Here is a 12,506-nt window from a genome sequence, read left to right on the forward strand (position 1 = left end):
ATATATATATATATTTTGCAATTGTTTGGGAAATAAAATGTTGTATATAATCAAGCAAATCATATATGAACAAATCCCTCTGTAAAAGCCTTCAGGATATGGACAAAAAAAATGTAGTTTGGTGTGTATAAGTGCTACTGAAGTGGAGATTTATGGCTCAGTAGGAGAAAAAACTAATTTTGAGAAAACAGCCTTTAAAAATACGGATTGCAATTGAAATCTATTGACAAAAATAGATAAAGTGCTATAAAGGAAACACTTAACAGTGTCTTTTGGGTGTTTTCTTTCTACTGGTCTGAAAAAACACTTTATGAAACACCAAAAAGCCCAAAATTTCTAACTTGACAGGTTCATGAAAAAGCAGTGTTTTTGCCTGCAGCGTCTCCCCTTAAGAAACAAGTAGCTTTGGCTTCCTACAGGTGGTGTTCCTACAAGTTGACTTTGTTAACTGTAAACATACAACCATCATCTCAAACACTAGCAGAGACTTAAACTCACCATGATCTTCAGAGTCAAGTTGTCCAGCAGTGTGCGATTGGCCTGCGCTGTACTGTTGGACACAACAGGAGTTGGAGGTGGAGTCTCAGGGGCTAACCTTATTGCTTTATTGGGAACAACATTCAGTGAAATCTAAAACAGAAACAGAAAAGTGTGTCCTAAAGCAAGCAACTGGAAAGATGCAGCATAAACTATAAAATATGATATATTGAAGTGTGTTCTTACCTGCTTGCTCCACAGGTGTGTTGTTTTGTCCAAAGCCAAAACAAACTGGACAACATACTTCCCTGCTTGTTCTGGAATTTGCTTTTCCCTGAAAAAAAACAACAACAACAGCATGCAATGGAAATAACACACATTAGTCAAAAAACTAAAAAGAAATACATATACACTGCCATTCAAAAGTTTAGGATCAGTATGCTTTTTAATGTTTTCTAAAAGTTTTTTACACTCATCAAAGCTGCATTTTTTTCTGTAATGCAAATCCTTCAGAAATCATAATAAATCGGCATATTAGAATAAGAATTATCAATGTTGTAAACAGTTGTGCTACCAAATATTTTTTTGGAACCTGTGATACTTTTTCAGGATTCTTTGAAGAATAAAAAGTTAAAAAGAACAGCATTTATCCAAAATATACAATATAAGTCTTTGCTATCACTTTTTATCAATTTAACACATCCTTGCTAAATAAAAGCATAGTTATCACCTTATTTACTCAGTTGATTGATTGCATTGCTAATTGCAAACATGTTTTGTATTAGAAGCTTTCTAAGTGTTAGGTTTTATTATGCAAATGAGGCATTTAATGAGATATGCACAAATTTGCATACATTTCTAGTACAAAAATCTAAACACTGGATGAAGTCAGTTTCAAAATTCTTGTTTAATTTTTTGACATATTAGAGTCAAATGTTTTTACAGAGGGAATTTTGGGCATCTCATAATGTCACTCCATAATTCAGATACTTAAAACAGACAGAACGAAATACTTTACAAAAAAATGTAAAGTTTGGTGTGTGTAAGTGTCACTCAAATAGAGTTTTATGGCTCAGTGTAGGAGAAAAAAACTCATTTTGAGAAAACAGCCTTTAAAAATATGTATTGTAATTGAAATCTGTTGACACAAATAGATAAAGTGCTATAAAAGAAATGCTTAACAGTGTCTTTTGGGTGTTTTCTTTCCACTGGTCTGAAAAAACACTTCATGAAAGCCCAAAATCTCAAACTTGACAGGTGCATGAAAAAACAGTGTTTTTTGCCTGCAGTGTAAAAAAAAAAAGCAGCACACTCCAAAAATGCTTTTCTTGTTTCCAGCCAAAATATCTAAAAATTCTTAAATCAAAAAGGATTTTCTAGACAGGTAAAAATTATTTTCTTGTTTTCAGAAAAAAAAAAAAAAAAAAAAAAAAAAAAAAAAAAAAAAACGTCAAAATTAAGTGAGTTTTTTTGCTTAGAACAAGCTAAATAATCTGCCAATGGGGTAAAAAAAAAAAAAAAAAAAAAAAAAATGTCTTACTCCATTGGCAGATTATTTTATTCGTTTCAAGCAAAAACACACTTAATTTTAACTTTTTTTCTGAAAACAAGACAATCATTTTTACACATCTAGAAAATACTTATTGATTTAAATTGTTTGATATTTGGGCTTGAAAAACATTTAATTTTTTCTAAAAGTTAATGAGAGAATCTGCATCATTAGCAGATAAAGGCTTTTGAAATACTTAAAATGCTTCACAGATTTTAAGAAACACTTATTTTTGCTCTATTGTATGCATTACCTGAAGCAGAAGCAGTCGTCAGTTTCTGTGTCTTTGCGTTTACTACATTTCAGAGTCGAGGCCTAAGTTAAAACACAAAAACACACTCCCATTTACTCAATCTTTCAAAACAATGTTTCATATTATGCATTCTCCTTCTACACTACATTACAACTGCCTCTGTTTGTCATTTAATTCCTGTGTCCAAAAATTCAAGCCTTATCAAGTCTTATCACTTGTTGCTTTTTTTTTGTTTAAATGATATAATTTAATATTTAGGTACACTGACATATGCTTGCTATATCGTGAAAAACAAGATTTTATTTTGATTGTAACAGCTCTAAATAGAAGTTTCATTTAGTTTTAAGGTGCACTCAGCAATTTTTTTCCTCCCTGGCACAAGTTAGGAAATTACTAGTGTTTTGGTCATTTTTGCCTTTTTTTTAGATCTAAACCGCCTAGTGAAAAATTAATATAATAAAATACATTTCATGCTACGTATACTACAAATACATTTGGGTCAAAGACGTTAAGATATCCATGTCAAAACAAATTTACACAAGTGATTTTATGTCAATAGAAAGAACATTAAATGCAAGTAAAGTGTCTACTTTTAAGGTTTCAAATAAGTTTTTGGAGATTAAAATGTCAAAATTTGGTTGAAATAATGTTATATCGTCATTCAGTTTAACAATATTTATGTAAAGGTTCAAACAACATGCTTATTCTGACTTGTACATATTAAAATATATAAAAGAATAAGGAAGCATATTACATTTTATTGTGATTTAAATGAGTAAAACAGTGGCAAATTTTGAAAATGTAGAATTACAGCTGATTAGTATTTGGGGTGAAAGTGAAATTCATCTTTTGTCATAAATTCATTTTTTTTTTTTGTACATATGCCTGACAAGATTGTTACACTGAATGACATTTTAGTCGGTGTCTTCTGTAAATTAGGAGAAAATGTATATTTATTTTTTGCTCAGAAAAACAAAAACTAAAATCTAACTGTTAAAATTAAATTAATTTAAACTGAATTAAATTAAAATGATTTTTTTTTTTTTTTTTTTTGGCAAAAAAACAATTTAAAGCAGTATTACACTTAGTGTTTTTATACTTAAACTCCTTTTTTATTTTTGACTCATTTACATATTTATGCACAAATTTTGTACTTAATGCACTTTAATTGTGCAGAAGTAGTGCTGAAGTCCAACTAAAGATCTACTTAAATATATTTACTATAATTGTGCTAAAGTGAAATTATTACAAGTATACTTCAGGTACACTTTAAATCTTTTTGCATTTAAAGACTGATATTATATAAAGATACAGTCCTCATCCAGTGACATTATTTTAACATATTTTAGGCTAAATATTAAGAAATGTGCATAGTGTGCAAGTAGTACTCTAAATAAAACGTAATTACTATTTTTATATCAGTAAGTGATGTGTCATTAAATATGTTAAAAGGCTTAAACTTAACACTATACTTTATAGCCATTATTATCAAAACATGATTTTGACTTGATAAAAGTCATTTTTCTTTCATATGCCAGCAAAGAGGCTTTGGCACAGAAATACTCTTTCTTTCATCATCTTTGGCCATGTTTACCATGACAATCCAACTCTTCATCTGTGTCAGAATGCATGAAATAGCATTAGACATCACCTTTAAGCAAAACATGAGCTGAATTGAGCCTCAGAAATCAATCTTGACACACTGTGAGAGACTCACCCTTGTGGTTTGAGTAATTTGTCAATTAAGGTCAAATCGAGTGACTCACGGTGGAAGGTGGATAAGAGCCGGATGCCGTGCCCTTCCACAGCAGCATCGAGAGGTTTGCCGGGCAGATGTTTCTCACCGGCGTGCCTTCCTCAGACGTCACGACCACTGTAAACACTACACACACCAGAAAATATGATAAGCTTTCTATTGATGTATGGTTTGTTAGCATAGGACAATATTTGGCCGAGATGCATCTATTTGAAATCTGCAATCTGAGGGTGCAAAAAAATCTAAATACTGAGAAATTCACCTTTAAAGTTGTCCAAATTAAGTTCTTAACAATGCGTATTACTAATCAAAAATTAGCAGGAATTTTACAAAAAATCTTCATGGAACATGATCTTTACTTAATTTCCTAATGATTTTTGGCATAAAAGAAAAATCAATAATTTTGACCCATGCAATGTATTTTTGGCTATTGCTACAAATATACCCCAGCGACTTAAGACTGGTTTTGTGGTCCAGGGTCACATATTACAATATAATTTAGGTTTCACATTGCTTATATACATCCACGAACACACCTGGGAAGACGTCCCCTGCACATAAGGTGGCAGCACTGTCATATTGTATACAGAGTTCAACGGGTTTGTTGGGATCAGGAATCACATTTAGTTTTATAACAGGCCCAGGAATCCCCTTCCTGCCAAAAGACCCCCGAAACTCCAGCTGATGCTCCCCTCTATAGAAGAAAGAGAAAGTGAGAGAAAGAGACAGGTAGTGTAAGAGAGAGTCTGTTTTTTTTAATACATCAGTTTTTTATGGCTCATATATTAATACAGAGAGAATATGGCAAAAAAATGCTTTATTTAGAGGTCCAAGCTGTGCAAATATATGCAATTTGGTGCAGATGCTGATATTTATATGATTAAAAACTGATGAAATTCTGATGCTTTTAATGTAAATCAATGATATTTGATTTACATAGTTTTAAAACATATAATGCAATGCAATACAATACAATGACGATTAAGAGGTGAGCGAAAAATGTTCCTCAAAAACCTGATGATTTTTCTATAAAAAAAAAAAAAAAAAAAAAAAAAAGATTTCTGGATAATTAAAGTAAACCAAAGTTGCTTTAGTGCAGTGAGTGTTCATCTTGAAATATTACTAATAATATCCAAGTTATTTACTTTTGAAAATCAGTACAGATTTACAGCACAAATGCACGTGTACAATTACACTAAAAGGCCTTTTATTTGTAAAGAAAAAATAAAATAAATAAAAATAAAAAAAGTCTAAACTGTCAATCAGATGACAGAGGGCATGTTTATCAGCAAAGTTTAATCACGTTGATCGTTTAGAAGCCTTAGAAATTTGTGCATCACATACAGTTGAGGTCAAAAGTTTACATACACCTTGGAGAATCTACAAAATGTTAATTATTTTAACAAAATAAGAGGGATCAACAAAATGCATGTTATTTTTTATTTAATACTGACCTGAATAAGGTATTTAACATAAAAGATGTTCGCAAGAGAAAATAATAGTTGAATTTATAAAGATGACCCTGTTCAAAATTTTACATACACTTGATTCTTAATACTGTGTTGATATCTGAATGATCCACAGCTGTGTTTTTTTTTTGGTTTATTGATAGTTGTTGATGAGAGTTGTTTGTCCTGAACAGTTAAACTGCCTGCTGTTCTTCAGGATAATCCAAATCCAACAATTCTTTGTTTTTTTCAGCATTTTTGTGTATTTGAACAATGACTGTATGATTTTGAGATCCATCTTTTCACACTGAGGACAACTGAGGGTCTCATATGCAACTATTACAGAAGGTTCAAACGCTCACTGATGCTCCAGAAGGAAAAACAATGCATTAAGAGCCGGGGGTGAAAACTTTTGAACAGAATGAAGATGTAAAAATTTTTTTCATTTAGTGCTGCCCTTCAGAAGCTACAGAAGATAATTGCAAGTTTAACAGAAGACAAAATAAGTTGAATTTACCCTGATCTTCAAATTAAAAAAGTTTTCTTGTCTTTCCTTCTGGAGTCCCTCAGTTGTCCTCAGTGTGAAAAGATGGATCTCAAAATCATACAGTCATTGATGGAAAGGGTTCAAATACACAAAAATGCTGGAAAACCAAAGAATTTGTGGGACCTGAAGGATTTTTCTGAAGAACAGCAGACAAACAAGGGACTCATGAACTATCACTAAACAAAAAAAAAAAAAAAAAAAGAAAACTTTATTAAAACTTTATTTTCACATGCATTATATGTAAACATCTTTTAAGTGAAATATCTTATACAGGTCAGCAGTAAATAAAAAAATAACATGTATTTTGTATGATCCCTCTTTTTTTGGTAAAACAATTAACATTTTGCAGATTCTGCAATGTGTATGTAAACTTTTGACCCTAAACTGTGTAACACAGTAGGCTTTAAATGTTTAAGTATGCACTTACTTTGGACCGCTTATGCTTTCCAATACAAAGCAAGCTTTTCCTTCTGCATCCACAGGCTGAGATGATACTGAAGACTTTATCTAAAAGAGAAAAACAAAAAAAAGGATTAAAAACTGCATTACTTAAGTCGAAAAAGTAAGATCTTAAGTAAAATTGAAAAAAAAAAAAAAAATTACAGACTGCAAAGAAAAAACTCAGTTTTGCTTTTTAAATTTCAAAAGCAATTCCATTGTGAAGCCATAATGCATATACACAATTTATAGGTCCAAAACTGAACTTAGCGAAATAATATTTTTTCTCTCTATAAATCCACAGATATCTCTACTCTCAAATGTACCTTCAACTGCGACAGAGTCTTTATCACAATTACAATCCGCTGGTCTGGTGAAGGATTTCCCCATTCGTCACACAGCTGAACAACTAGTGGTTTGTCCAAGCCCTGGCCGTTCACGACCTGGAAAGGCTAAAGAGACGAGCTTTATTCAAACTGTTCTTACCCACGAAATTCAGAGTTTGGGTTGTGTACATGTGACATACCATCTCCGGCTCCTCCAGCAGCCTGATCCGTACCGGAGGTCCCGCGGTGACTTCAATTCGGACAAATTCCTTCATTTCTTGATACTTAAAACACAGCTCCCTTGGGCCAGGAGATCCTCCCAAGAACCGGACTCCACAAACAGACAACTGTCCACCAACAGCCTGCAAAATGGCACACAAATAAATCAAAAGTTAAAACGTTAAAACGTTCATGTCGAAAGAAATTCACAAAAGGGATTTTATTTCCATGGAGAGCACATTAAAGGATTAGTTCCCTTTCATAACAAAAATTTACGGATAATGTACTCACCCTCTTGTCATCCAAGATGTTCATGTCTTTCTCTCTTCAGTCATAAAGAAATGATGTTTTTTGAGGAAAACATTTCAGGATTCCTCTTCATATAATGGATATGCATGGCGCCCCTAAGTTTCAACTTCCAAAATGCAGTTTATATAATTTATGTAATTTTTAACCTCAAATGCTCCTCTTGTCGTCTCTGCGATGCGCATGTGCAGTCAGTGTATACAGTTAGGGTGTGTCGAAAAAGTCCCATCTCGTTTTTGTGTTCAACGTCAAAATCGCCCAACAACTAAATGATGTTTTACCTTTTTTGCAAAGAGTGTCTGAGCTTCTTTGTATGTTTACTTTGTTTACACTAGGTCAGTAATTCAGTAGCGATGTAGGACGATTTTAAAGTTAGGGAAGAAAACAAGATGGGAGTTTTTCGACAAACGATAACTGTATTGACCCGGATCGCACTGACTGTGTATACGCATCGCAAAGACGAGACAAGACGAGCATTTGAGGTTAAAATGTATATAAATTGTCAATTTGTTTTGAAAATAACTGATCGTTTCACCAGATAAGACTCTTCTTCCTCTGCCGGGATAGTTTAGAGCCTTTTGAAGCTGCATTTAAACTGCATTTTGGAAGTTTAAACTTCGGGGCACCATAGATATCCATTATATGGAGAGAAATCCTGAAATGTTTTCCTCAAAAAAAAAAAAAAAAAATTCTTTATGACTGAAAAGGAAAGACATGAACATCTTGGATGACAAGGGGGCTATGTGAACTAATCCTTTAAATGTAAGTAAAGTGTCGGAAAATAAAATGTCAAAATTTAGTTGAAATTATGTTACATTGTTATTCAGTGTAACAATATTTATGTAAAAATTCAAACAACATGCTTATTCTGACTTGTACATACTAAGAATAAGGAGCATATGAAATTTTATTGTGTGTTAAAGGGGTCATCGGATGCAAAACTAACTTTTCCATGTTGTTTGCACATTAATGTCTGTTGGCAGTTTGTGTACACAACCACCCTACAATGATAAAAATCCACCCAGTGGTAGTTTTTTAATCTTTAAAAGTAATATCCCCTTTTTAAAATCAGGTCATTCTCAGCTTCTTGTCGTTGTGATGAAACACCGTTGATTGACATGAGTGCCTTACCTTAGCCCCGCCCTCACCGAGCTGAAACAGTCCGAATATGATTGCCATTGTGTGACTCAGGTGCAGAGGAAGACTCTAATTGAGCGATTGAGGTGTTCTGTTGTTGGATGTAATAATGAACCTAGCAGTAGTCATTTACTACCGACATCTGAGCCGCTGAAGACACAAAGGATTAACGTTACTTTCGTTTTTAAAAGGAAAGCGCCGATCCCGATCTACATATGCGTCTATGTTCGTGCGAATCAATCGTGATGCAGCTTCACCCACAGCAGAAGTTAGTATAAGAGTTTTTTATGCATCTTTGCAAATGGCCTTTTTTAATAATGTGCTTGTTGGCAATTTTCGCTGATAAACGCGACTAAATGCGGCTAAAGTAAACATTACGGCTCATAATCCCACAGCAGATAGGGGCGAGGCGAGCAGAGCTCATTTGCATTGAAAGGGACCATGCAATAAAATGAGCTGATGTTTTGCAGAGCTGATTTTGACAAGGTAAAAGGGTGTTTTATTACATTACTCTTGAGAATTTTTTAACCAAAGTATATTAGAGACTTCTCATTAAGACCCTAAAGAATCATACGAACTTGTGGAAAATGGGCATCCGACGACCCCGTTTAAATTAGTAAATAATTCTTACTGGCAAAACCTAGGATAGAGGCACATTTTTTAAATGTAGAAAATCTAGAAATGGCTGTTCCATAAAACAAGTTTACCAAATAAGTCAGGCTTATTTCAGTTAGTCTGACTTATTTTGAGCCAAATCAATTGACAATAAGTCAGACTAACTAAAATAAGCCTGGCTTATTTGGTAAACTTGTTTTATGGAACACCCCCCAGGCATCAAAAATGATCAAAAACGGCTCATTTGCTTGTGTCTGTGGTTGTGTATACAGTACCTGCCATTCAATGGTCAGAGCGGATTTATCCAGACCATCAGCAGACACACTCAAGTTCTTCACAAGATCAGCGTTCAGACAGTCTGTTTTATTCCCGTGCTGATCAACAACTTCTATATCTGAGAGAGAAACACAAGTGACAACAATGAATGTTTTTAACAAACATAAAACTGGTGAGTGATCTACAAATGGAGCGTCTGTGAAGCCACACACAATCAATTTCAACAGAAATGACAAAATGATGAAACTTGATAAAGTTTGTCAAAACAAAAAATGTAAAAGCTTTAAAAAGTTGTAGAAATTGTATGGTTTTCAGTCCAAAAAAGATTGAAGTTCAAGTAGTTTTAAAGCTTGAATGTTTTCAAGGCAGACGGATGGATAAATGGGTAGATAGCATGTTTTAGCATTCCCAATTATGAGCTAAAGATGATCTAAAGATCCTTACGTATGTTTCCTGACAGTATTTCTCCCATTTTGACAGTGGTCTCGCTGAGGTTGACCCGCAAACGCTCAGGCTCATCTGGACGAGGCCTTTAGACAAACACACACACACACATACAGAGACACAGTAAGCTTTGGTTTAGGTATAGAGTATAATGAAAGACAAACATGTGATCCGTGTGTAACTTACACAATGATGAAGGAAAAGTTGACCGTGTGCTGGTCGTGGAAAGACACGAGGTAGAAATGCTCTCTCTGTGCTTGAGTTGGGACACATAAAGGAGGCAGTTTTCCCTGAGAAAGATGTTCTGCGTTTACATCTGGGGTCCAGTTCACCTACAAGAAACGCACAATACATCAATGCATATTAGTTCTATACTGTGCACAATATACATACTGCATGACAAAATATTATCCCATAAATATTATATCATTATTAGGGCTGTCAAAAATAACGCGTTAACGGCGTTAATTATTTTGTTGTTCTTAATTACGTCGATTTTTTTAACGCATTTAACGCATGCGCAGTGTGACGAATTATTTGTCAGGATTGGGGAGCTAGAGGCGAGATGGAGCAAGGTGAGCCTATGGACGGATTCAAATATAAAAAGAATGATGATGGTACAGTTAACAAGTACAAGCCTGGGCGACAGCCCCTCTGCAACTGGAGTGGTTATAGCCAAGCTTAGGCCCGGATCTACTGGGGTAGACGGTGCTATATAGCCTACCCTCAAACGAAAGCAAAGCAATTGAAGATCTGACAAACAATCCAAAGTTGTTCATCTCCTGACTAAGTGTAGATGCGATGTAAATAATATATTCATTGTGTAGTTTAGAAAGCTTTATTGATTATAACGGAACGTTGTGAGATCTCTATGAACTAGATTTGTGACGCTTTTAGTGATAATAAAGGGAGCGCGCTTTGCACTTTCCATGCCATAATCCAATCAGAATTTGTATGAAACTTTCGTTTTTCTTATGTTTTGGGAATTACATCTGCATAGTTATGCTGGGTTCATTCTCGAAAGAGCTGTGACTGACACAGTGACAGAGTGGAGAGTGGAAGATACATAAAGCCGCTTTGCAGGTCATCGAGGCACCAGCTCAATCATTTGCATTTTTTCAGTAGAAGCGATTTCAAATTATCCGTCATTTTTGCTCACAAAGGAAAAAGTAATACACCAAAAACCGTTGCAGTGTTATAAAATAAAGAAAACAAAAATGATGCGCTTTCTGTCGTCTCGTTCTTGAACAGGAGTGCTTAACAAAAATAAAGCTAAATGCATGCCTCACAGACATGATAAACATATCTATAGAAAGCTTTAAATTATTACTTAACGAAATAAAACAAATCGAAAACAAAAACTTGTTTAATATGTAATCCTTAACGATACATTTCTCTCTCAAGGCGCGTCTACAAATTAGATTTCAGGATCTTTGCGACATTGACTCACATTGAATACACTTTATTAATAAATAATTCAGATATGTCCTTACTCTTTCCCCGACACATTTATTATTTATTTTTGCCGGTATTTTGTGGCAAGTTTCAGCCTACTGCGTGCGATTGAACGTGGATCTCTTCCAGTTGCGCCATCCGAGCCGTTATCCGTTATCGAAAGTAAAAGCGAAAGTCTTGTGCTGTTTCCACCAGCGCGACATAACTGATGGATGTCTAAAATATAAAAAATAAGGAGTAGCCTAAAACAGGCTCGATGCGGGCCCTGACATAATATGAAGATATGAAAATTATGTATCTGTGTCCTGTTATTTATATTTTGGTATGCATTTCAGACAAAAAAAATTGTTAGAATTCAGGTGTCGTTGCAAATAGTGATTAATCATGATTAATCCACTGAAAAGTCTGATTAATCTGATTAAAAATTTTAATCATTTGACAGCCCTAATCATTATTAGTCATTTATTTTATCCACAATAGTGTTATACATAACTAGATAAAGAGATAACTAGACAGACAGATTTTGTAATGAAAAGGTTGTCAAACATTTGTTTTGACCTATTTTAGCAACTGAGTGTGATAGCACATCAGTGCAAATTAATAATAAACCTGAATGACACACTGTGCAAAGAAACCAAATCACACCTTGATCTTGCTGGTGTGTTTTGGCTGAAGGGAAACCAATCTATTGCCCTCATCATACAGTCTGAAGCGCAGTTTTCCCAGCATGTCTCCTGCCGTCCAATCGATGCGCTCTTCGTTCTGCAACACCGTGATATCATCAGAGTCCTCTTCCTGTCTGTAGACCTCCAAACGGGATATCCGTGAGCTGGGCAGGATGCGGAGCTGACGTTCCACACACGCCACTGTCCTGTGGTTCTATAATATGCAAAAATGTACTTAATCATGAGGATATCAAGTTAAAGAGTTCAGTTAAGGCGAGACACTGCAGGTGAATAGGGTCAAAAAATAGCTAATAGTTATCACCTTACTTACCCAGTTAATGATTATTGCAAACATTGATAATTGCAAACATTTTTTGTATTACAAGTTTTCTAAAATGTAAGGTTTAAATATGCAAATAAGGCATTCTTTAATGAAATATGTGCTAATTTGCATACATTTCTAGTACAAAAATTTGTGTTTCATATTTTGACATGTTAGAGTCAAATGTTCTTATTGAGGGGATTTTGGGTATCTCATTTCATCAAGCCATAACTCAGAAAATACAGACAGGACACATAATATATATATATATAT

At 34.1% G+C, this 12,506-nt stretch overlaps 1 protein-coding gene across 1 annotated transcript; it reads right to left on the reverse strand.

Annotated features, from left to right (window-relative positions):
• Nucleotides 1-498: 498 nt before the first annotated feature.
• Nucleotides 499-12,125, reverse strand: LOC141317296 (structural maintenance of chromosomes flexible hinge domain-containing protein 1-like; the record flags this gene model as incomplete). Its single annotated transcript, XM_073833042.1, has 12 exons — nt 499-630; nt 724-811; nt 2,280-2,341; nt 4,046-4,161; nt 4,572-4,729; nt 6,458-6,537; nt 6,795-6,920; nt 6,995-7,156; nt 9,347-9,465; nt 9,792-9,877; nt 9,978-10,123; nt 11,892-12,125. Coding segments are annotated over 12 exons (1,509 nt in total), but the record flags the coding sequence as incomplete, so codon positions are not given.
• Nucleotides 12,126-12,506: the final 381 nt, after the last annotated feature.

The sequence above is a fragment of the Garra rufa genome, unplaced genomic scaffold, assembly GCF_049309525.1.
Source record: "Garra rufa unplaced genomic scaffold, GarRuf1.0 hap1_unplaced_666, whole genome shotgun sequence".
NCBI lineage: Eukaryota > Metazoa > Chordata > Actinopteri > Cypriniformes > Cyprinidae > Garra > Garra rufa.